At 44.5% G+C, this 26959-nt stretch overlaps 1 protein-coding gene across 4 annotated transcripts; it reads right to left on the bottom strand.

Annotated features, from left to right (window-relative positions):
• Positions 1-7175: 7175 nt before the first annotated feature.
• On the bottom strand, positions 7176-26673 carry zgc:100829 (SH2 domain-containing protein 4A). Of its 4 annotated transcripts, none has more exons than XM_054730523.2 (7): positions 26579-26673; positions 24885-25323; positions 20177-20306; positions 19965-20064; positions 19076-19117; positions 17441-17720; positions 7176-9045 (listed from the first exon to the last, which is right to left on the bottom strand). In XM_054730523.2, the coding sequence occupies exons 2-7, from the start codon at positions 25060-25062 to the stop codon at positions 8843-8845; spliced, it is 933 nt and encodes a 310-aa protein (XP_054586498.1). In that variant the 5' UTR covers positions 25063-25323; positions 26579-26673; the 3' UTR covers positions 7176-8842. The 4 variants fall into 4 exon arrangements, with proteins under 4 accessions (XP_054586498.1, XP_015816237.1, XP_015816236.1 ...); XM_015960751.3 differs by having other exon boundaries at positions 26465-26620; XM_015960750.2 differs by lacking the exon at positions 26579-26673 and adding an exon at positions 25878-26028.
• Between the last annotated feature and the right edge of the window lie 286 nt (positions 26674-26959).

Here is a 26959-nt window from a genome sequence, read left to right as displayed (position 1 = left end):
AAGTGCAGATTTGGACTTTTAGAAATAGTGATGCTCTTTTGTCTCGTTGTGGACCTGCAGCTCCTTGTGGACGGCACGGTTTTGTTCACAAGCTGTCTCATCAAGATTTATTAGATTTAACTTTGTACTACTTGCCAAGAATTGGTTTGTATCTTTTTTCATTGGAAGTTCAAACACATTTGACTGAAAAATGTCTCAAAACAAAACAAAAATAAAACTAATCAAAGTTTCAGCTTTATTTTAAGTTTAGCTCTGAGACATTTTTTCTGTCAAATGTTTGAAAACTTCTGATCATAACTACAGCCATTATTTACTTTGATCAGGTGAGAATGTGCTGTGTGATCTGCTTCAGAGTGGGGATGAGGCTCGATGTAAAGCAGCTCCTGATGAGAACCAGTAAAATCACATCTTCATTTTTATGAATGAAATGTGCTGAAAAACCATTAAAGCAAATCAGCTGTTCTAAAAGCACACACACACACACACACACACACACACACGCACGCACGCACACACACACACACACGCATGCACGCACGCACACACACACACACACACACACACAGTGTAGAATAGAATACTGTAACCTCTGCATACAATTAGTGCCTCCTTATGTTACATTGCAGACATGCCGTTACTATCAAGACTCTATGAAACCAGACCTTCATGAGTGTGTGTGTGTGTGTGTGTGTGTGTGTGTGTGTGTGTGTGTGTGTGTGTGTGTGTGTGTGTGTGTGTGAGTGTTAATATGGATTTTAGGTTCAGTCGAATGTTCTTTCAATCACCACCAACAGGCTGCAAATTTAGGAAATTGGAATGGCGTCCTTATTATCAGACATGTTTACTGCTGGGTGTGACAGGGTGAGTGTCACTGTATCCCGATTGATCATGCGCCCTGGCTACTTGGCCACAGGGATGTCCCTTTGGCTGACTGGTAAGTGCGCATGGGTCTCGCCCGGGAGTCTGGGGATCCAATCCCGCCTGGGCCCTCGTTTCTCCACCTTGCCACACTGGGTGCTGGACTGGAATGGCAACATTCATCTTCTGATCTCTATCTTGACTCATTTTTTGTTTAATGGCAGCCAGGACATAAGTTCTAATAAGATTCTTCCACTCAGAGCTGGAGGAGAGCTCAAGGAAACCAATGAAAACATTGTGAATCCCATAATTAAAATCTTTAAATTATTCCTTTTCGATTCGAATGAGAATTCAAATTAGCAGGGATGACGTGAGCTCATCGTCTCTCATCTTTCTGACGTTAATAAACGCAGCTTTGTGATCCTGGCTTCTCTACTCACAAACAGCAGAAAACAGAGCTAACTGGTTCAGTAACACACGTCAATGATTACAACAGACTACTGATATTAAAGCATCGGCGTTAACGAACATAACCTGTGTAAACTATCTGCCTACACCTACAGAAACTCGCACCCACAGATTTTGATAACATTAGGTGGAGTCTGCAAGTTTGTGCTAAAAAAAGAGAAACACAAATTCAACGACTAGATCACTGTTGGGGACAGAAAATCATGATAGGGACCCCTGGAGGACAGACATGCTCTTTTACTACTCTTGCAGGTCAGAAAGTCAGCGATGAAATAAGCCAGTAGATGAGCTAACAGCTAACCACTGCAGGGTTGGTGTGAATGCTGTTTTAACAGTGGGGCTCGACCTGGGGGTCCATGCAAGGACTACAAAAAATCTTGAAAACGGTTAGGAAACAGCTCAGAACTACATGGTGGGAACTGGTCAATGACCTAAATAGAGCAGAGACCAGAGTAACGAAGGCCACTATTAGTAACTGATAAAATACCGCAGAAGATAGACAGTGAAACTAGGATTTAAAAATCCTGACGGATCAACATCAATCTGTCACTGACATTCATGTACTCACCCACCATGACAGGAAAGGCAGTTGTTGGTTTAGCGTCCAGGAAACAGCAGGAAATGTCTCAGCTAGTAGAAGCTAACTGCTAGCATTAGCAACTCAAACCCTTCAGCAGAACTCCTTCAGGCTTTTTTTTTTTAAGAGATAAAACATCAATGTTTCAAAGCAGAATCAGTGGTAGGGACATTTCTGTTATCCAATCTGAGGCAAAATGTCCCAAAATCAGAAAAGAAAACTCCAAATCCTGTCGTCTGAAGCTAATTTCTCCTCCAGGTGACTTGAGCTTTGTCCCAATACTCGCACTTCCACATCCACAAGGCTTCCCATCTAGGGGTGCAAGTTCTTAGGGTGTCCCATTTCTAAGGTGCAGACCTTGGCCACACCCTCTTTGCACTCTTTATTCGCACTTTGCTGAAGTCCATGTCAATGCAAAGAGTATTGTCCGCAATCCATTGCTGCATGGGAATGTTGAGAAGAAGGCAGAGCAATGGCTCAAGTGCCCTTTCTGAAGACATGTATTTTCAAGTATAAATATTGGAATATTGAATATTTTATTGTTGTGTACATATATGATGACAAGTAAATGTTTCTCCAGGACATGCTGGAGGGACTTTGTCTCCCGGCTGGCCATTGAATGTCTTGGGATTCCCCAGGAGGAGCTGACCCAAGTGGCTGGGGAGAGGGAAGTCTGGGTCTCCCTGCTTAGGCCGACCCCAGATAAGTGGACTGATAACAGGTCTGGTGTCTATTTTTGGACAGGACATGCCAGTAATGTTTCAAAATCATTCAGTGCAATTTTACAGACTGCAGAGTCAACAATAAAGGTTAAGATTAAAAATGAAAAAGATCATTTTCCCCCTTCTGGTCAGGAAAAAAACAAAAACATTTGTAACGTTTATGGAAAATCAAATCTTCAATATTAGAACCAATTTTTCATCATTTTCTCAGTTTTTACGTTTATTTTAAGACAGTTATTTTTTTCAATGCTTTGAAGAGATTTAACAGCAACAAATGTTTATTTTGTCAAATAATTGAAAGTTGTCAAAGATCGCTGACACATGGGGTAAAGGTATATTTCATATGTATATTTTTTCAATATAAATGTATAACGAGCCTTTTTACTTATTTATCCAGAAGTTCTCTGATGATTCGGCCATTGTCAGCTGTGTGTTTAAGGGGAATGACCAGGAGTACAGGTCAGTCATCATGGACTCGTGGACAGGTGTGAGCGTAACCACCTTCACTTGAACACCAGTAAGACAAAGGAAATGGTGATTGACTTCCAGTCCTCACTAACCAGTTAACATCCAGGGAGGAGACATTGAGGTCGTGGATACCTTTAAATTCCTGTGTGTTCACCTCAACAGCAAACTCAACTGGTCCAACAACACAGATGCTCTGTACAAGAAGGGCCAAAACCGCCTCCACCTCCTGAGGAGGCTGAGGTCCTTCGGAGTTTAATCCCAGCTGCTAAAATCCTTCTTTCACTGTGGTTGGCTCTGTTATCCACTCAGCTGTGGTCTGCTGGGGTGCAGGCAGCTCTGACCGAGACAGGAAGAGACTGAACAAGCTAGTTAGCAAAGCTAGCTTGGTTCTGGGATGCCCACTGGATTCACCTGAGGGGATGTGTGAAAGGAGGATGCTGGGGAAGATGACCTCCATCTCTAACCCTAACCCAATCAAATTGCACTGAGTCACTGACTAGTGTCAGAGACTTTACAGCAATCCTCATACTAAGCAAGCATTTAGCGACAGCGGAGAGGAAAACTCCCTTTTAACAGGGAGAAACCTCCAGAGGATCCTGGCTCAGTATAAGCAGCCGTCCTCCATGACTCACTGGGGATGAAGAAGACAGAGCAGACACACTCACACACACACACGCATGCACGCACGCACGCACGCACACACACACACACACACACACACACACACACACACACACACAATACAACATATATACCAAGTAGTGTTTCTATGGTTACATTGTGATTTCTTCATAAAAATTATATTTGGTGAGAGATAAACTTTATTGTATTTATCCTAGTGATTCTATAATTAAACGGGTAAACTAGTAGTAGCACATTCATTGTCAAAGAAAGTAAAATTTTATTATCAGGAGAGGGAAAATGTTTAAGTGGTTAGCAGCAGTGTTCAAGCCGATGGCCCCCTCCATGAGGGCACCACAGCTCAGCAGAACATCATTGTAGCTTCTTCTGTGGAGAAAAACACTAAGAGAAAAAATAAAGTTAACATCAAAAATTGCAGGAAATAATACAGTTAATGAGCAAATTGTAGAAGAAAGTAGTCGAGTGTGGAAAGTGGCCAGTGTGTCCTCCAGCAGTCTAACCCCGGCTTTCCACAGCAGCCGTCAGCAGCACGTTACTGCAGCAGCACGTCATAGCTGCTGATAGGAACGGCTGTGGTCAACAGAACCTTTTCCACAGGAGCCGTCAGCAGCCGTCAGCAGCGCGAGTCGGCCGCGTCTCAGGAGCAGCATGTCGCGGCCTTTACGCGCCGGTTCTATTTCCTACGCGCGACGCCTCTGAAACGGGTCAAGTTCGACATTTTTGGGGAAGGAAAGACAGGAAATCGGACGCGGAAATGGAGAGAAGCTCCCGAGATTTTCAGAATAAAGAACGTGCTGCCTTCCGGTTGCTTTACTTTTAAAAAATGTTACTAACTGTGCGGCCCCGTGAGAAGTTATCATCTAGCTAGCGGTCTCCTTTGTTTTTCAGGTCCATATTGGCGATTATAAAACAGACAGAACATAAAACACAAACCATGTTGTAGTTTTCTCCTGCTTGTTGTTGTGTTTACTGACAAAGTCACTCGTGTGACTTCGTGCTCTGTCGGTGACAGCTGCTCCCCTGCTGCTTCGCGTCTCGTGGGAAGGGCCAAGCAGCAGCTTACGCGAGCAAGACGTACTGCTGCAGTAACGTGCTGCTGACGGCTCCTGTGGAAACCCGGGGTAAGCCTATAGCAGCATAACTACAGAGATAACTCTGGCTAACCTAATCTTTTAGATGGAGGCATGTTGGAGGCAGGGCAAGGGAGAGCCGTTTTAACTGACTGTACACTCCACCTCCTCCTACTCCCCCACTTGTCCAGATCTGGGCTAATATCAGATTTTAACCATAGGCCCTATCAAATAAAAAATATTTTAAGCCTAGTCTTAAAAGTAGACAAGGTGTCTGCCTCACGGACTAAAGTTGGGAGCTGGTCTAAAGCTGGGGGCTGGTTTCGACAAGAGAGGAGCCTGATAGCCTGCGATGGACTGGCTCTCTGTCCAGGGTGTACCCCACCTACTTGCCCATTGACTGCTGGAGATAGGCGGAACCCCCCCCCCCCCCCCCCCCCCGCCTCCCCCCTGCATGGACAAAGCGGGTTAAGAAGATGGATAGATGGATGGAGGAGCCTGATAGCTAAAAGATCTGCCTCCCATCCTATTTTGAGATATTCTGGGAACCACCAGTAAACCTGCAGTCTGAGAGCGAAGTGCTCGGTTAGGAACATATGGAACAATCAGGTCACTGATGTATGATGGAGCTTGATTATTGAGAGCTTTATATGTGAGGAGGAGGATCTCAAAATCTATTCTGAATTTAACAGGCAGCCAATGTAGGGAAGCTAAGACAGGAGAGGTATGATCTCTCTTTTCTTTTGTAATAAATGCCTGAACCATTTTTCAGCATCACTCCTGGAAAGGATGCTTCTAATCTTAACAATATTCTAAAGGTGTAAAAAGGAAATCCTACAAACCTGTTTAATGTGGGATTTGAATGACATGTCCTGGTCAAAGACAACACCAAGGTTCCTTATTTTGTTTTCTGAGACTAATATGCCATTCAGGTCAGGTGGTTGACTAAGCAATTCCCTTTTCTGAATTTCGGGTTCAAAGATGAGAACTTCGGTCTTGTCTTGATTTTAACGAGGAAAGTTTAGAGTCATCCAATTTTATTATGTCTTCAAGACAAGCCTGTAATCTACCTAACTGATTAAACCAACAAAATCAGTAAATTATAAACATCATGTAACAAGAGCAGATGTAAGAATAAAAAAGGTTGTTTAGGTAGGATGGATATAACGCACGGACAGGTGTGTGACATGGAATGTGGTACCCAGAGCGGCTCTAATAAAGAAGCCTCTGAGTAACGGAGTGGTGAGCCTGTCAATCCTAAATAAGAGATGTCTGAGGATATTACACATCACTGACGAAGTGCGTGTGTTTTCATGTTGAATTTATTGAATAATTGGAAAAAAAAGATAGAGCATCAAATACATCCTTCACAGAAGGGGAACACATTGTGACGCTTGTAAATTCTTTTTAATGCGTTGAATTGTATCCAATCAAACATTGTTGTCAATTTATTAATGAATCGTGAGCAGGGATGAATCTTATTGAATCGTATCAGCAGAGGGTTTCGCCGTATTGTTAACGTATCGTATCGCTGGTAGTGTCGAGATACGAATCAAATTGGCCCTCTTGCCAGCTGGTGGTGCTCGAAGGGACTGGTGGCACCTGTACTCGGCAGCCTCGCCTCTGTCAGTGCACCCCAGGGCAGCTGTGGCTACATCATAGCTCATCACCATCAGTGTGCGAATGACTGTGTTGTAAAGTGCCTTGGGGGGTCCTAGGACTCTTATGTAAAATACAGGCTATTTACCATCCTTTTGAAAGTATTTTGGGAAATTTTTGACCAAGAGAAGGCATCAAGTCACCTCACATATATCCTTGGTCAGTTAGCTAAACGGCTAACAGAGGACAGATGCCTCGAAAGAACATGAAGATTGGAACATGCCTTGGCGGTTCCTGATGACGTATCTCCTAGGCAACCGGGGCGTGACCAAGACATCAAGGCGAGGTTTCTTGACATTGAGAAACACCCACTGTCTTAATGTGCACTTCCTCCAAGTGCACTTCGCTGAGGACTGTAGGGTGCAGTGTAAGTATTGGAACTGGGTCTACTTCCTGAACAGGTACATCTTTGCTCCCCGCCACACGACTTACAAGGCATTCAATCCTACTAGAATCCACTTCTAATGCATGGATTAGCAGTGAAGCACATCCTTAAAATAACCAGTTTACATGATGAAGCCGATGAGAGCAAAATGAGCTTTTACATTTAAAATGGTTTAAACCCTTTAATATCCACACCAATCATTCATGTATTCATGTGGGCAATAAGGCAATTATGTTTTTGGTTTCATTTTTTTTGTGTTCGTTATGCTTTAATAAGACTTCAGGACTAAATTTAAGTTAACCTAAAAAAACAAATAAACTGCAAAACATTTTTTATTGTTTATTTGACTGTGCCATTTTATCTCAACATGAAAGATGAAGATTTTACAAAAGAGCACTGCACAAATACAGACATCCCGTAACAAAACACGTCTCCAGGTAGAAAAAGAAAGATTATCCAATAACATACCTCGAACATAGCACAAAAATAAAACAAAAAAAAACAACAAAAACAGTAGCACAGATCTGGATTATTTGGCAGCGACTGTCTGACTCGCCAGGATTTGATCCCCTGGGAGTGACATGTGAGTGTTTGGTGCTGTCATTGGTCCACAGCAGGTCGCAGCGAGACTCTTGCCAGGTGGCAGAGGGACACCGACACTGCACTGTGACAAATAAACGAGCCGACATGATTCCCCGGGAAGAGAAGGCAGCATAAGGGAGGATCTTTCTGCACCGACTCTCACCTCCTTCATGCCTGATCGTGCCCTTTGTTTGTTCAAAAACACAAAAGCAAGAGGAAAGGAACAGGAAGTGTAGGCGCTGATGCAAATGTTTTAGAATTCATTAAATTACGGGCACCACTTTATAATAAACAACCCTAACAAAAGGTTCATGAATGTTTAATATTAAGCTGCAAAAACTCCAAAAAACAGTAACAATCAGAGCATTTCAATACAAAAGGCCAAAAGAGTGAGCCTATTTGCTCCTTCCTCATCATCTACACTGTATTCTGTGAACATGTTGTAGATAGCTTTTAGAACAACCTAAGTTTAGAGAAACAGTGATTATCTGATCTAAAAAGAAGATTTACAGCCAGTCATAGCAGAACGCATGCCAAAGTGGATTTCTGCTCTCTCTAAACAACTAATGCTAAACCTTACAGAGCCGGTAGTTTTGCATTTCAGTTATTCTGTAGGAACGTTTATGAAACTCCAACTAGAAGAGCTACAGGTGCCGACTGAAACCTGATAAATATCTCAGAATGCAAAGTTAACAGAACTAGGAAGGAAACGGTTTACACACGATCCACGGAAACATTTTAAAGTCATTTTAAAATGGCTGCAATGGCCCTGCTGTAACTAGCCGTTAGCTTATCAATCTGGCCAACGCTCCTTTTTCTCCAAACTGAGGTCGTTCAAAAGCAAATGCAGGTAGATTGTTTACAGTTCACAAGAGTTCCACAGAAATGTCTTTGAAAAGTGCAAAAACTGATCGATACGCAACAATGTAGCTTTACTGGGATGAGTGGAAAAGGAAAACCCGCCAGATTAAATTACAACACGGATTAAACACAGAGCTTAATCTAACAAAATACTGATCCTGCATGTTAATTAACGATTTACAAAGACTTTGCGCCTAAATTACTAACATATTTATTAACTTCTAGTAAGGTTTGATTTATTTTGCAGTGGTACCACACGTCAGAATACATTTTTGTTAAAAGTGTTAAACCTCAAGGTGAACTATGCTTCTTACCAAATATTTAAATACCATTGATTGCTTTAGATTTTCTTACCCAAAAACAGCGGTTTACAGTACTGCAGCATAAAAAAAACAGTCTTACATTCAATCATTTCCTTCAGGATGCTTCTGGATAAAAACAACACAGAGGCTTCTGGAGTTTTCGGACTGGATGTGTCTGATGGCGTCCTGCGTGGCCTAATTCAAGCAGAAGGACACTTGTAGGCGAGTCTGTCGGTTCCTCTTTAGGATTACCTGGTCGTTAAACGTAAGTGGCTGGGTTTGGTGGGGAGGGGAGGTTTGATGCCACGAGCAGTGGTTTGTGTCGGTGTGTCTCCGCTAAAGGTTTTCATCAGCTGAGCCACACGGCCGCGTCCCGCACAGGCCGGTGTGGTCCCCGGCGTCCCAGAGTCTGCCGAGTCAGGCCTTTGAGACGTCCCTGATGCACCGACACCTACAAGAGACGAGGTGAGATCGACTTAGAAGGTCTAATGTGGCTCGTATGAACACATCTAGATTATTTCTGATGGCGATCAGCTCGTGTGTCATTTGTTCGGTGGGTATGTGAAATATCCAGTGAAGCACTGGGCGGATTTGAACAAAATCCTCCCCAAGTCATCATTAGATGCACGTTTACTAGTGACGTACTTCCGGAGCCAATCAGATTCAAGATGGCTGATACAACTCGTTAATATTAGAAAACGAATGTAACTGGTGTGTTAGTAGCTGAGAGCTATCCCCACCACACACAGGTAATGATTCATGTGGAAGGTTAGCTGTTGGAGTCATGTCGAAGCCTGAAATCAGAAGAAAAGCAGCATCGGTATCTAAACTTTAACATTTTCATTAAAACGACAGCTGGGTTTCATCATCCTGACTAGCTTTCCAGAGTCAAAACTCATCACTGGTTGTGTCTTTGTCTCATAATGCAGTAACAAGAGGTCTCAGCCATTTCAAGCATTGATCAGCTGGACATGGGCACAGACTCCGTTCCGGGGCATCATCCCAATCCCACCGGGACCAGTGGGAGAGCCGAGTTAACACAAGAAAGTGAAACGGGAATTTAACCAGTCTTCTCGTTGATCTAACCATGATGGCACAATCTGTGCCAGAAACAAAATACATATACACCTAGATGATTCACTACTGAGCCCAGTGCTGTTCCAGATCACATCTTCCCTGTTTTTCCCCATCCGCCTCCAATCATCCAGCTCTGGGTGAGCAGAGGTCATCCTCTGTGGAGGTGTAGCAGGGGCACAGCTAGGCATAGTTGGTGTGTGTGTGTGTGCGTGCGTGCTGGGGCGCTGCGTTTGCAAGAGGGTGTAATTGAGGGAGGAATGGAAGGAACAGGAGTAAGGGATGGGGGGGGGGGGGGGGGCACAGGGATGGCAACGGAGAGCAGACAGACGCTGCTCAGACACCAGAAGGCTTGAGGAGCCACATATTTTTAGCGTTATACCCGAGGGACAGAGATATGTGAGAGCACCCGTGTGCATGGCTACAGACGCACGAGCTCTCACAACACAACACACACACACACACACACACACACACACACACACACACACACACACACACACACACACACACACACACACACACACACACACTGTTGCTAACAGTTGGATTTACACAGACATGCATATTCTTCAGGTCGGTGCATGCTCTCTCGCGCTCTCTCTCTCTCTCTCTCTCTCTCTCTCGCTCGCTCGCTCGCACGCACGCACGCACACACATCTCCTGTTGAGAGATTCAGTCAAGCATGCTGCCATCTCTGACCAACACCAAGGGAGTTCTCTCTCTTTCACACACGCACACACACTCACACACATACACACCTGGGCACAGGAAACCTTTAAAACTGGGGTGAGAGGCAGAAGGTTTATTTCATTGTTTGTTGTTGTTATTTATCCCTTTTTCTTCCTCTGGCTTTCTCTTCCCCTCACACTTCCATCACCTCTCTCTACCTTCCTCATCTTCCTCCCTGCGTGTCTTGCCCTGCCTTCCTTTGCCCCCTGACCTGTAGTTCCTGTGTTAATGTCCTCTCGCCGCACTGCGTGGGCTTGCCTCTGATTGTCTCGTTGTGTTGTGCGGTCACCACGGAAACCTTGGATAGGCTCCAGCAATTGAGGCTGACACACATTCAGCCACGCACTTACTCACAGACACACACCCAGATGCACACAAAGGCACAAACACACTTACGGTCAGAGTTTTTTTAAGCCGAGAAGCCTCGGTGCAGCTCTGAGTGGAATGCTTAATAAGAGAGAGGAGAGGGAGAAGGAGGAGGAGGAGGAGGAGGAGGACAGGAGTTATGGGCACCGAGGGGGAATTCTGAAGCAATCCTTCCCACAGGTAACCTGACTAACCTGTCCTAACACACCCAAACCATCCCTGAACTCCACACCTTTCTGCCTAAACCCTCCTCAGCAGCTGCATCCTGTTCTCCGCCAATCTCTACAATCAATTAATGAATTTTCCGTTTGATCTTTTCAGGAATGATCATCACATTTCAGCCCTGCACAAAGTAAACGTACACGGAAAACAAAACGAAAGAAGCAGGAACCAGGTCCAATGAGCAACCAGCACAAAAAAAAATACACTTTTAAAAAAAAATCCCCTGATGTCCGACTGGAAAAGAAGCGGGGTTGGGTGGAAAAGGTGGAGGGAGGGGGGCAGAGGGCAGAATTCTTGAGCCACACATTTGTGGACTGACAGGCAGGGAGGAGGACAGGTGTGTGTGTGTGTGTGTGTGTGTGTGTGTGTGTGTGTGTGTGTGTGTGTGTGTGTGTGTGTGTGTGTGAACGTGGTGGCTGGATTGATTGTGGGGGTTGGGGCTTCGGTCACTTATCTGCTCTGGCTGAGCGTCACCAAGAGCCAGAACTGGGAAGCTGCACTGGAATATTCATCCTTCCCAGGTGAGGAAACCCGGACGAGCGCGCGCGCGCACACACACACACACACACACACACACACGCACGCACGCACGCACACACACACACACACACACACACACACACACACACACACTTCTCCAGGTGCCATTTTTTGCTGATGTCACAAGTTTTTAAGATAATTTGAGATAAAAATATTTGATGAATGATTTTAATATCTGACTGATTTATGGGTCTGTTATGAAGAGATAGAATTCATAGATTTGAGCTTTTATTTCTGGGCAACACTTAAAAAACAATAGATATAAAAAGAGATTCTGCATCTGCTTAAAAACGTTTTACTCTGCTCAGCATCTCAGTTTCTGGAAGACCCAACTTTACTTTCCTACATTTTTATTTTAATCAAAGAAACATTGTTTTGACCTTTGAGCCATAATTTGTTTGAAAACTGTTTCATTTTTATGTTTGCGAGGCTTTACTAATCCCAAATAGTGATGGAGGGAATAAAAATGGTTTCATTTCCTAGATGAGATCTGAAACCGGCTCCAGGTTCCAGTGAGTACTGGTCAATGACAGCACGGGAAACAGGACAGAGGAATTCTTGTCATCAGCCTGATTCAAATGAAAACAGCTGAGTCTAAGTTCGTCTCCTCCTCCCCAGGCTCTCCGCTTCCTGCCATTGTCGAGGACAGACCCATGTCCGACCCATTTCAGCTGTTCTTTCTCCTCCTCTCTTCCTCTTCCTCACACTGGTCTGATCCTCTCCACCCTGGCACCAGAACACCCAGTCGCTCGTGAGTCAAAACACATCTGATTAACGTTGCTTGTGCAGTATGCATAAACCTGCTCTCGTTTTATTCTCTTGTGCTTTTATTCAGCCTGCAGAAGAACACAAACCAGAACCTGCAGCGTAAACTATCGTTCTCCAGTAATGGGCTCATCTGATTTCTGTCCGTTTCTTTGACACGACTAGTTAATGTTTGTTTATCTAACAGATGAACTAAACATAAGAACATTAACTTGGATGTGAAACCGATGCTGACTGAGCTGCAGCGTTGCAGCAGGAGGAGAAAATAAGCTGCAGGAAGAGCCGTTTTCCAGCAGAGGGACCTGATGGAGATGAGATTTTCCCACTAACTTGACTTTTCCTCTACCATAACATTATCTTCCACTGGATGGTGCTAACTTCCCCAGTTCATACGAAGGGGGCCAGTGAAGATCCATCATTAAAACTGGGTTCCAACATAACCTGAAAACCACCAGGAACGACTTTTTAAATCCAAGCAGAATTTTTGTTTGGAGTAAGAATGAAGTTACCGTAGTAAAGATACTTAATATTAAATGTAGACTTTTAGAAAAAGGAAAACTTGTTTCCTGTTGTTTTAAAAAAAGAACAAAAATAATTTCATATCATTTGTTTTTGGGGTTCAGTTAATGACTCAATTGTCTGAAAAGTTCACATATATGAAGATTTTTGTTTTATTGGGACAAAATAAGAATGTTTAAAAGATCGTAAATGTGGATTTTTGAAGGAACATGAATGACATATGGTTGTTCAATCCACCTGCAGTAGGGAGGAATGGAAGGAACAGGAGTAAGGGATGGGAGGGGGGGGGGAGCACAGGGATGGTAGTAGTTTCTAGTATAAATTAATGCCTGGTGAGACGTTCTCTGTGGAAATAAAGCTCTGGCACTCCCGTTTCAATGAAACAAACTCCAAGAATCCCAAGATGCTCTACAAAACACTACTAGAATTCAGATACTGGTGTATCAGGAGCCTAGCTCCATGTCTCCGACAGCTGCTGGAAACTCTGAAGATTTTCACAGATTCTTTGTTCATAAAGTATCGGGCATTAGAGCAGCTATTTCTGGTAACTCTGTTGACCCTGTTCCAGTTCCTCCATCACCACCCACCCTGAGCTCCCTCAATACTGTTTCATACTCTGAGCTGAGTAAGCTTGTTGCAAGGCAGAAGCCATCTGGCTCTCCACTTGATGTTCTGCCACCTCATCTCTGGAAGGCTGCCTTTCCGTGTCTTGGCCCATCACTTGGTCGGATTATCAATGGGAGCCTCAGCACAGGTGTGGTCCCAGCTGCTTTGAAAGCAGCAGTTGTTCGGCCGACCCTGAAGAAACCTGGTGCTGATGTCTCTGTGGTAGAAAATTACAGGCCTATCTCTACCCTGCCCTTTACATCTAAACTGCTTGAGAAAGTCGTTTATCAGCAGCTGGTCTCACATTTAGCTGACTCTGATCTGTTTGAGTTTTTCCAATCAGGGTTCAGGTCTGGCCATAGCACAGAGTCAGCTCTACTGAGGGTCCTAAATGACATCTATCTTTCACTAGATCAGGGAACTTCTGTGGTGCTTCTGTTGTTAGACCTGACAGCAGCCTTCGACACAGTTGACCACGCGATTCTACTCGATCGCTTGGAACGATGGGTTGGGATCAAAGGGTCTGCTCTGGACTGGTTTAGATCGTATCTCCACAACAGGACATTCTGTGTTAAACTGGGTGATGTTTTTTCTTCTTGGGAGGGACTCCGCTGGGGGGTCCCGCAGGGATCGATCCTTGGTCCTCTTTTGTTTACCATTTATCAGCTTCCTCTGGGGTCAATCATTCGTAAACATTGCCTATCATTACATCTCTATGCTGACGATTGCCAGATTTACTCTCCATTGTGTCAGGAGAAAGGTCACTCTATCCAGTCCTTTGTGTCTTGTATTAACGAGGTGAAGTCTTGGCTAATGGCCAACTATCTGCATCTGAATGAGGGAAAGACAGAGCTCATCGTTTTTCACCCCACCAGCAGGAATGTGGGTCATTATGTTGATCTTGGCCCTCTTTCTCCCTACTCAAAACAAGTCGTCACCAGTTTGAGGGTGAAAGTTGATGCTGGACTTAAATTTGATGCTCACATCAACTCTGTGATCCAGTCCAGTTTCTTTCACCTGAGACGCCTTGCAAAAATCAAGGATTTGGAGTCTTACTTCCAGATGTTTTGACATCTGTCCTCTGATTGACTAACAGCAACACAACTCTAACCACTGACTGTTTGCTTTGCAACGCTGAGGTTTTATCTCCACAAAGAACACAAGCCTGGAGGAGTTCTGCCATGTGGTGGAGTTGCTAATGCAAACGTTAGTGTCTACTAGCTGAGACGTTCTCTGTTGTTTCTTGGACACTAAACCAACAACAGCCTTCCCTGTCACGTCAAGATGGGTGAATCATGACTGTTAAAGAGATGCAACTTATTCATATTTTTAAAGAATTTGCTTGAGCCAGTATGAGCTAAATGATCCTTCACAAGTTTAATGAAATGTTACTCAGACCCCTCCGCTCTGCTTCCAGAACATTTCCTGCATGTTTTAGATCATGAACACAGCTGATTTGTTTGATTTAGTGATGAATCACTCCTGTAGAAATTAATGAAGGCTAAGGAGACTGTTCAGCTGTTAGATTAAAGCAATCTAAAACACTGCTTTGAATCTCCAAGAAGCATAAGACATTTTCTTTTGGCTTTCATCGGTCCCAGGAGCCCTGATACAGGCCATTCTAAACCCCCTAAATCAGCCTGGAAAGAGCCTAAAAAGTGATACACTTCTACTGTAGTTCTCAAGTAAGTGTGTGTGTGTGTGTGTGTGTGTGTGTGTGTGTGTGTGTGTGTGTGTGTGTGTGTGTGTGTGTGTGTGTGTGTGCGTGCGTGCGACACTAAAGGGTGCTAAAAGATATCAAACCTGCCTAGTATCCCAGTGTGACGTAGACCTGTCAGGACTTCTCTAATCCGAGTGTTTTCCCGTCTTATTTTCCATCAGAAGCTAATGCAGAAAACAAGGGAAGAATTTTTCATGCTGATTCAGAGGACATAATTCTAACTCAGGCTATTTAGAAAACCATGTAGATGCTAAAGCATAGCTCAAACATCAATCAGTGCGTTTACATGCAGCCAGTAACCCTTTTAAAACCCGAATATTCACAATAACCCGGTTCCGCAGGTCCGTGTAAACACCGCCAAAAACCCGGATATGCTCATAACCGGGATTTTAAAAACCCGGTTACTACACCTGGGGTAACCCTTTTCTAACCCGAATGCTTGGTCGTGTAAACGCATATCGGGATTTCCCCATCAAAGCGTGTGTTCTGCGCATGCTCTGTTCGCAAGGAATCTTGGTCTTTTGAGTAGCGAGACGTCTTGTATGCGCCAGAACTCCGGAAGTAAACAAGTTGGGAGCAACATGGCGAGTCGCGGTACAGCTCCACACTTTTGTAGTGACAAAGAAATTAAAGCACAAACAAACGCGGTCGCTATCTCTTCCGAACTGGGAAAGATGTTGTTTTCATGGATACCGGAACAAGAAGAACCGGAAATGAGGCATATTGCGTCTGGACGTAGTCCATACGTCCTGACACTACCCCAACGCCCGCATTTAAATCGAGTTATGCAAGTTAGGGGTAACTCTTTCTATGTATGCTTGTAAACGGGTTATTCTGATCAACTCAGAAACCCGAATACCGACCTTAACCCGGATATTGGCTGCATGTAAACGTAGTCCATGGTGGTCTAATGACCAGAAACTCTAAATGATCTCCCTTTTCTTCATTTGAGGAGTGGGTGGTGTGGCTACTTGTGTCTCCTTTAGCCCCCCCCCACCCCACACACACACACACACACACACACACACACACACCCCAGTCTGCCAGTCCATAAAGATTCCTGCAGGCTGAGGCACTATTTGGCCAGCATATAGGGTTGGAGGAAATAAATCGCTCCCCCTGTCTGCTGTGAACTTTGTTCAGTCTGCTTCTGCTCAGCCATTATTTCTCTTATAGGGGAAGCAGAGAAAGGATTTCTCCTCCTTGGCTCGGTGGCTGCGGCGCCATCCGTGTTCAAGACTTCCCTAAAGGCAACCAAATAAAATCCCTATCTGCAGTTTAAAGAACGGTTGGCTCTTTCGGAGCGTGATTCTGTGCATAAGGGCTACAGGACTGATGAGTTCATAGCTGCAGTCATAAAACAGCTCGAATCTCCAAACTGTCCCAGCGGTGGATGCTGATTTTATTTCATAAGCCTTCATGCACGAGTCATTACTGCATTACGTAGAGATATTATGGCTGAAAAACAAAGATTTTCCTGTAGAGTTTGATCCTCGGACGAGTTCTTTTTTCACTGCTGCTGTTGTGATTCATGCTTGTAAATAATGGAAATAATTCTGTGTTTTGAAACGGACGACGATGTAAAAGTTTATAGAATAACGGAGCATGAAGGCAGTGAATATTGTCCAAGATGCCACACATCCTGCATCTACTCTCTTCCATCTCCTCCCATCTGGCAGACGCTTTAGATCGCTGTACACAAAAACTACCAGACACAAGAACAGTTTCTTTCCTTCAGACATGTCTCTCCTGAATCTGTAGATTATTTTACCATCCTTTTATTATAGTTTTTAATACTTATTCAGTATGCTTATGGATGTGTAGGCGTGCGTGCGTGTGTTTGTGTGTGTGTGTGTGTATATATGTGTGTGTGTAAATGAACATGTGTGTGGGTATACATGTTCTTATGTGTTTTTAGGTATTTTTATTCTCATTTATTGTGGTTGTTGTATGTTTTAGAGAGCGAACATCTACCGAAGACAAATTCCTTGTAAATGTACTTTTACTTGGCCAATAAATCTGAAATCTGAATCTGAAATCTGATGAACATTTCAACGATTAGAGTATTTTAGGATGGCAGCTAAATACGCTGGTGCTGGTTGGGCTAAAACTAGTCGCTCATCAAACAATTAAAGGAAATCTGTATTTACTCTAACAGAGGCTGTTCCAGAACGTACCTACAAACACAATCTCTTTACGGGGATTCTACTTTAGGACTTCTCTTGGCTTCGTTTATCTGATGACTGAAGGAAGGACTCCTTCTCTGACACATGACCCATGCTTCACCTCCTTGCTCACTCACCTGTCCTGTCCTGTGCCTCGTGAGGCTTTGGGGGCTCCTTAGAGCCCTGACCACCTTTGGCGGGCGACGCTGAGTTTGATTTGACGGTGCTGCTGGAGGAAGAGGAGGGCGGCGCAGCGGTCGCCAGCCTGGGATTTGAGATGCCGGGCCTCGTGTTGACACAGCCTAGAGTCGGGTTAGCAGAAGCCGGTCTCACCATGACGGAACCGCCTCTCGTGGAGGACCTGGAGCAGATGGAGGCCTGGGGAGCGGACTTCTCCTCGGCTGCCATCGGGTCGCGCTGCAGAGTGAAACAGACAGGAGAACCGTCAGTGCTGACAACCATCAAGAATCACTGTCACGTGTGATCAAATCAGAGCAATGAGTCGGTAAATTACAGTTCTCCACTAATGGCGCCGTGTGTAATGAGACACACACACAACTATGACCGCTGATTAGGAGTTTACAGATGCGCGGGTGGAAAATTAGTAGTTGACTTGAACCACGAGTGGCCTTGCTAATGTTCCATCCTGATCTTACGCCTTCCTAATCAGCAGTTTTCCCCCTCCTCCTGCAGGGCGGCTCCATCCATCCATCCCACACAGAATCAGCTGGAGGAAAACTTAGATGCACCAACCAAGCCTCTTCCCGACTCAAGCAAATCCATCTACAGGCACGATCTCCAGCGGAGTGATCGTCAGGAGAGGTTTATAAACTGTTCAATGCCACATCAGCAAGGGATCTGTGTGTGTGTGTGTGTGTGTGGGGGGGGGGGGGGTTGTAATATGAACAGGCTGGTATGGATTTACAGGATATGTGGGGGAGACGTTTCCTTCTGTGGCAAAGAAGCAGCAGAAACAGAGGAGAGGAGAGCACGCTCCCAAACCTCGGGATGCGTTTCCACAATCCCATCCATCTGCGACAGACGCACTCTCCGTCTCTGGCGTTTTAATTCCCCAATCAAGTTCATCAACCATCTGTTCTAGGGCAGGCCTGAAATCCTGCCTTGCCTCTGTGATTCAGCTGTTGGTGCACAGAATGTATCACCTGTACACACACACTTATATGCACCTAAACACACGCATGGGGAGGGAGGGGGAGAGAGAGAGAGAGAGAGAGAGAGAGAGAGAGAGAGAGAGACAGACAGACAGACAGACAGAGAGAGAGAGACAGACAGACAGACAGACAGACAGACAGACAGACAGAGAGAGAGAGAGAGAGAGAGAGAGAGAGACAGACAGACAGACAGACAGACAGACAGAGAGAGAGAGAGAGAGAGAGAGAGAGAGAGAGAGAGAGAGAGAGAGAGTCTGGACAGATAATGGAGCTGGTGGGAGGACAGTTACGCTCAGCTGTCCCCCATAAGGGCGAGCCACGAAGGGTGAGTCAGTCCATCCAAGCGAACACAGAGAGGGGAAAGCTGAGAGAAAGATGATCTGCAGAGGGGTTGGACATGAGGGGACAGCTGGCTTTAGCCCACATTTCCTGTTACAGAGGGTGGGACCGCCATGGAAAGACACAGACACTCAAACAAGCTCCTATAATAAAACAAGCTGCTTTTTCTGCCTTGCAAACCGTTTAGAATTCAAACTACAAGTTCTATAAATAAAATAAAATCACAATAAAAAAATTCAGATTTGGTTTGATTAAAACTACCTTTGTTGCTTCTGTAGGTGCTGGACCCTCAGCTGCTGACACCTGTGGGTTTAACAGAGACGCCAGTGAGATTCAGCCATGATGAAACACACACACACACACACACACACACACACACACACACACACACACACACACACACACACACACACACACACACACACACACACACAATCGCAGTAGCTCCAATTCACCACCAGAGGGAGTAAGGTGCTCTCCTCTTCCTCATTTTGTCCCTGCTCAAACACACCAGAGGTCAAATGTCACCCACCTTAACTAAGAGCCAACACAGCAGCTTAAGCTGGACTAAGATTATGAGAAGATTTGATTTATCATTTAAAATGATCAGAATAACATTCATCAGCAGGAAAAGCAGCGGAGCATCTGGGAGGCTCCCGTTTCCGCTGGAACATCACGCAGCTCGGCTCGGGCCAGATGAGACCATCCACCCAGGCTGGCTCTGGCTCAGACTCACCGTGTGCACAGTTGCCGTAGCAACACAGCAAATCTCTTTTAGAGATGGTGTGAAAGAAAAAAAGAACATATTCCCCCTACACACAAACCCACTCAACACACTAACACCAACACAAACAGCTAAAATATCACCAGCCTACACATCAGACACTCCTGGAGACAACTTCTTACTGGATTAGCCATCAGGGAGAATGTTGGCTTTTATCAGATTTAGTGACTCAGAAAATTCATTCTGTTGATTCTCAATCTTTTTATTTCACATCACAACATGCAACTTTAATTATCTTTACCCAACAAATATGTTTATGTTAGCAATAAAACAATAAAGCCATCTAATAGAGAATTCACCATGAAAAAACAACAACTTGACATTTATTTCTGGTAGGAATGAGTGAATCGTTAAACATGAACAAACCTTCTCTTTAGAGGAGATCTCAGGTTGTGTTTGCTGGGAGACACTTTCTCTTTCACTTCTCACTTCTGAGGCCGTTTTGTTCTTCAGGGTGTTTTGATGGCTGGAAAATGTAAAAATGAACAAGTCTTTTCCTCACATTCAGAGGTAGCGCTTCGTATTTGTGAAATCACGAGCCGAAAGATCAAAGTTGTTTAAGACAACTGCGTTTGTACCCGTTGTTGCTCTGCAGCGCCACCGACCGGGTGCAGATGAACGCAGAGGTCAGCTCGTCCACCTCTCCGATCACGGCGACTGAGACGTCTCCGTCGTGGCCGAGCAGCCAGCTCACTTTCTTACTGTTGGCTGTCAAAACACACACACACACACTGGTGTGTATCACTTTAAAAAACAAACCCGCAAACTTCATGAACAAACTGAATTTAAAGCAACATGAAACCAGAACTGAATACAAGATCACCGACAATCTCCCTGGACCTGGGGTTCCATGCACGACCCCACCTGGTGGGGTGCAAATGCTCTATAGCAGGGAGGAAACAGCCCAGAACAACAGGATTTCATACATTTCCTGACTGATTCTTTAAGGATTTTAGTTGATGAGTAATTCAGGATTTTTTTGTTTTACAAAACAGACATCGAGTTTGTCCTGCAGCGAGGTCAGACTAGCGCCAACATCTTTTCCTTCCAGTAAAAGAAACTCATATCTAAAATCAGTACCTTTAATTAAAGGTTTAATGTTTCTTGTTCAATTTAATGTTAAGAGACAGATGACCATTGTGCACAAGGACACGTGCTGTTATATCATCGCCAGTGCAGAGCTGGACCTGAACAACAACAGGATTTCTAAAACAAAACAAATAGAGCAACGGCTGGAGAAACATCAGCCTAACTCAAGCTAACTGCTACAGCTCATCAGCACTGGTAAACACAGATAAAGGTGTTGCACATTGAGCAAGATGTGGCGCTGCAGTAGCAACAATCAGATGACCAGTGGTTAAAGATGTTGGAATTTTGCATGAGACTGACCAAAAGGTCATTTTACTCCCACATATATGTGAGTTTTAAACCTGTTGATCTCTTTAAACCTGAAGGTCAATGATCTAAAGGAGATTCAAGTCCTGCAAACAGGAATATTCACATTATTTCTAGACATTGTAATAGAAACAGAACTCAAAACGTTTCACTTTACACCTGAAGTCGTGTCTACAGCACTCCGGGTATATTTTTAAATGCACATTAGTCTGACCCAAAGGCTGAAATCCTAGCTGTAGAATCCCCTCGTTAACCATGTATCTGCACAGACGATCTCAGATATTATCCCTTTTCACTCACAACTTATCAGCTGTGCATTGGATCTCTATCTCGGTTTAGGTAGATGATTGAATCAACAGCTGTTTGGGACTAAGCAGCACAACACAGATGAGTTGTGTGGAAGGCATTTTGCCTCACACACATAATGTAGAGAGAACAGGAAGTTTAAACTTCAGCCCCGTGACATGGCTCTCACCCTGATCCCCCGGCTCCATCAGCAGCAACACAATACGCGATAAATCAGCAGACATGTCTGTGATTTTTCTGTCCTTTTGTGAGAGTTAACTGCACAAAGCCAGGCATTCTGACGAACACGTGTCACTGCCGTGTGACTGTTGGGGAGGCTCAGACGTCACTTAGAGGAGATAACAGGGTGAGAACATGTTGGGTAAAAACACTCATGACTAACTGGTTTCACCAGTCGGGCCTGTGGGTCGCATTCCTGCAGCAGCGTCGAACACGGAGACGAGGAGCAGCAGTCAGAGCACAAGCTGCTCACGAACAAAATGCACTTTTAAAGGGTTTATCTGTCCTTCGGAGGGCCGGTCCCCTTAAAAGATAGAAATAATAGGGTCTAATAATAATAATAATAACAATAATAATAATAATAATACAGCCACAGTCTGGAGCAACAGAGCTCATGTACTTTAGGATCAATGAGCTAAAGCAAGGGCGTCTAAAAATAGCCCTAGTTGCAAATTAATTCAGGTAAAAAATAAAAAAATTCAGATTTTTTTTAAATGTTAGAAAATAAAAACATGCTTTTATTGTGACTCTTTATTTTTACCAGTTAAAAAAACATTCTAAATGGGTCTCGTGTTTGATTTAAAACCAGAAAATGATTAGCTGGGTCGGGTGTTTACACTTTGGTCCGTTGCCAGCAACAAGAACAGATTATTTCTTGCTCTAGTCTAACGTCAGCGAAAGGCGTTCACTAATCTGCTTTTAAGTAAAAGTCATTGTGACGTTGCGGTCCTGTTTATCATGAAATTAAAAGAAAAATGCTTTGTTTTGTTCTACTTCCTCTTCCTGTTAGGCCTCACAACAAAGATGTCCATCTGGACGGCTCAGCTCTGCTGCTGACTGATCTTTGGACACTCCTAATCCATAACTTTCACATAACACCGTTAATCTGGCACAAAGATTAGGACATTCTGCTGGAGCGGACCCCTGGATCCAGCAGGTACATGTCGCTGCTGCTGTAATAAATAAAGCACCAAATGAGAAACTGATGAGGGTTCAAAGAAACCTCACTACTGCTGCGACTTCAGACAGCTGGTCTGTTTTCAGACATCACAATTATCCTTTCATCTTGGCTGGGCTCAAACCAGCCACTAGCTGGGACGCACATCATTTCTCCAAACTTAGGCTGTTCAGGAAGGGACTTACATAACACACAATCCCATTTCCAACAGACGCAAGTCCCTTTAAGATGCATTCAAGGACATGTTTTATGTATTAGCATCACTTCTAAAGCCATCAGACGCTACTGAGGAGGAACAGAATGATGTTTGGAAGCTGAAACAAACTCGACGCCTCGTGTGTGACAAACAAAGCCAGAAGCTTCTGGACTGTCAGCATCCTGCCTGTAAACAGAGATAGTTACCAGAAGTCCCAAACAGAAAGACCACGTCAGCATCCCCACAGAAAGTTTACACGCCACAAGAAAGCTGAACGTGAGCTAAAACCAGCCACACTCATTTTTTAACACTTCCCGTTTTGCTCTCTGCTCTGTTTGTAGGATTTAGTCTCCACTCACTTCCTTTGTTTTGTTTTAAAAGTAAAAACCATGTGATCTCAGCCTGCAGTCTTCCTGCAGCCTCGGAAGAACAGCTGCACGGCTCATTAGGAGATAGAAGAGCTGCTGTTCTCTCACTCGGCTCCACGGTTAATAGTGAGAGCTGTGTGATCAGACAGAGGACGGCTCATGTTTCCACGTCAGTCAGGGTTAACGCACCAAGCCGAGTGTGCTGTTAATTAGCTTTCAGTCAGATGGGATACTTTCATGGTTTGTTTAGCTGCCTAGAAGACCGGTCTGGGAATATAAATGAATGGAACATTTTGTTAAGTCCTGCAGCCCTGATGTGGAACACAGAGGAGGAAATGTGGACAGACTGCATTCTGCAGCTCCGCTTCCTGACTCTCTGGTTGTGTGACTGCTTCATAACGCTCAGCTCCAGCTGAGCAGAAGCCAGCATCTGATAAACAAACTCTAAAGTGTGTGTGTGTGTGTTTGCCCCTCTTGTGGGGATTGAACCTTATTGTGCCTGACGGGTTAATGTTTTCGTCTGCTGCTGGTGCAGCTTTGTTCTGAGGGGGTGAAACTCTCACAAACATGCTGGAGTTTTCCTGATCCAAGATGGCCGCCACAGTCATTCAACCATGGCAAATGCAAAAATAGCTTCAACGCGATTCGTTTGATGAGTGATGAACTAAAAAAAAAAATCTAATAATCTCAGAAGAGCGTTGTTCAGAAAACACTAAAGCAGAGTTTCTTCTTTGTTACGGGACGTTTGTGGGACTGGGAAAATACGACGGCTCGGTCCTCGCAGCTGATGTATGTCCACACAAAACTGGTTCTTTTAGGACTTTGCTAAGACGTCAGCATATCGCCACTGCTTCAGCAGTGAGTGATGTCACTCGGAGCCAAAAGGCGTCCACCAACATTAATAACATTAAAAGTTTTATTCTGTCAAAGTACGCCATAATTGAATCCATCCTTGGGACCGGGAGAAAGGCCTTGACGTGTAAAGAGTGGCGTTCAATGACCAGAAGAAGGCAGTTTTTTACAGTGATCTGAGAGACCTCAAAGCGGCGTAAATCACGGTGCGTAAACCACATTTTGGGGATTTAGGAGTTTAGAAACAGCCGTTTTCTTTTCCTTTCAATTTGATTCACCAACATTTCTTCCTGTTTTACTAATGCCGAATGTTTGGTGACGTCTACTGATGTCATTTCCTACTGAGTTACAACCAATCAACAAGGGTTATCCACAAGTCCCGCCCAGTGATTCTGCAAGGCCTTTTACGAGTATATACCCCAGTTCAGGTACTCCATGTATATTCTTGAAATGACTCCAAAAAAATTGTCCTTTTGTGCCGGCCCGGGGAAACAGAGACACGCACATGACCCAAAGGTCCGCTAAAATTACCCAGAAGTTCTGACGGTGGAAACGGGCCAAATCTGAGGGTTTACAGATCAAGTCAGATCGATTTGATCCAAACATCTGTAACTCGTCAGTTCTCTGTTTGGTTCTATGAGGGTAATAATCAACGTAATATAAAGAGGTAAATACTACTTCCTGTCTAGGCTTTGTGTGGTAAAAGCTGGTGAACAGCTGCCATGATGACAGGAAACATGGTCTACGGCAGCAAAAAGCATCTCCAGCAGCTTGTAAGAAATCTGTCACGACCATGGCACGCAGGCGTCACCCATCCCGTCTAGAGCTCCACCGGGTGTTTCACAGGACTGTCTGCAAACATCTCGACTGGAGGGATCCAGAACGCAGCTCTGCTAGGAGAACAGATAGCTTCCCGTCTAAAGCGCGGTCATGATAGCTTCCAAACCTACAACCTGTTGCTCCAGATAAATGGAGAGTGACGGGTCGCTTACGTTTTCTCGGCTTGGACTTGAGGTCCCCCCCATCTCTCTGCAGCTTCTCCTCCCGCTCCGTCCAGCGCCGCACCTGCTCCTGACGCATCTTCATGAACAGAGTCTTTTTCTGATCTTCGTTGAGACCATCCAGCACATCTGGGTCGACGTACATGTCGTTTAAAATCTGCTGCAGCATCCTGGCGGCTGAGTGATGGGGTCAGAGGGAGGAGGAGGAGCAGCGTCTGTCCTTTGGCTTCTTCAGGTGGATGTTTATGATTTATGGTCTCATAATGCTAACGTCTTTTTATTACTTATTCACAGAAAGATGTTCTCTATAAGTCGAGCTCCATGCTCCCTCACTCGTCCGTGTACATACTGTCCAATCACACACAGTCCTGCTTCCTGTCCTGCAGAGAAGTCAGTTTTCCCTGAACTTGGAGGCCATCTTTGGGACGATCTACAAGAAAAACACACAGCATTTAGGAGATTATGTCGTGCCCTTTTAAAACACACAACACCTGGAATTCAAACTCAATTTGATCCGACTTGTTCACAGGTTGGAGGCAGTAGGCACTCCTGACTCGGTTGTTTATCTGGTCTCTCCCTCCTGGAACACGGAAGAACCCAGAGCTTGTTTCTCCACTGACACAAGGAGCAGAGTCGGGAATGTGAGGAGATTCCAAAGGAACAGGACTATTTCTGTCATCCTTCCCCCTCCTCAGAACACACACACACACACACACACACACACACACACACACACACACACACACACACACACACACACACACACACACACACAAATCAGATCCCATGTTCCTCTCCCCTCTAGCTCTACCCGACAGCTGCTGCTCCTCAGCAGGATCAGAGTCAGAGACTTCAGCTGGAGCTCGGCCCTCCAGATCACATATGAGAGGAGAGGAGCGCTCTGGTTTCAGAGATAAGTTCAACAATGGCTACCGACACACACACACACACACACACACACACACACACACACACGGTACTCACAGCAGGATGCAGACAGCTACTCCGCAGCAAAAGGCTAACTGAGCTGAGAGCCTCGGAGTCTGCGGGTCCTCCTCGTCTTTGTGTGTACGAGCAAGCTGCTGCTGACATCACAGCATTCCTCATGACTCCCTCCCTCCCTCCTCACGCACACAAACGCACGCGCGCGCAACACTTAAAACTGGGAAGTCCAGAAGTTGATCATCTCACACTTCCATGAGAAAGACTTGGACAACAAAAGAGCTCATAAATGAACTCCTCAGCCACACAGATGTGTGTGAGGGCGGCTGCCACCCAACGATCAGTTTAGAGAAGCTACCAATAAATAAATAACAATAAAATAAACAACAATGTCCCAAACAAATAACCACATATGTACATAACACACACACACACACACGTGACAAAAGGATTAAATAACACAAAAGTTCATATTTCCAAACGGAAGTGTGTGTAATTACGTAAACCTCACCAACAGTTGTTTTCTCCTTATTTAATTTGAAAAAAAAAACGTGTGACGTCTTTCATTCCGTTAAAACACTAACTAAAAGCAAATCACATCCAATTAAGAACATAACATTTACAATTACCTGAATCTGTATTCTGCCGAGTATTCCTAATCTTTTGAAACGTTTAATTATTCTTTTAATTAATCCCAGTAAGTAAATAAATAAATCATTAAAAAGCCAAACAGCTGCACCCACATGCTGCTGATTCTTTGTTCCAGTCTTCTTCTCCAGGCGGAGACATCATTAGTGGGTAGAGAGCGTCCTCTGGTGGCGACAACAAGACAGCCACGCAATGGATTACGTCACTGCCAACACAGCGCTACATCACCAAGTTACATTTGGATAAAAATGGCAACACACACACACACACGCACGCACGCACACACACACCACTTAAATAATCTTTAGTTTAGGACTATAATCTCCATATTTTATAATCCGATTTTAATCCTGTTTTAACAGCAATAAGATGCAAACCTGAGGTGGATGAAACGAAAATTATTTTCACTTTTTTTATTGTTTTGCTTTAAAAGCTCAGGTTAGACCTCATCTGTTTTAGCTGAATCACACAAATTA

The sequence above is a fragment of the Nothobranchius furzeri genome, chromosome 10 (assembly GCF_043380555.1).
Source record: "Nothobranchius furzeri strain GRZ-AD chromosome 10, NfurGRZ-RIMD1, whole genome shotgun sequence".
NCBI classification, from domain to species: Eukaryota; Metazoa; Chordata; class Actinopteri; order Cyprinodontiformes; family Nothobranchiidae; genus Nothobranchius; species Nothobranchius furzeri.
Note: the sequence above shows the minus strand (reverse complement) of the source record. Positions and strands in the feature narration are given on the sequence as shown.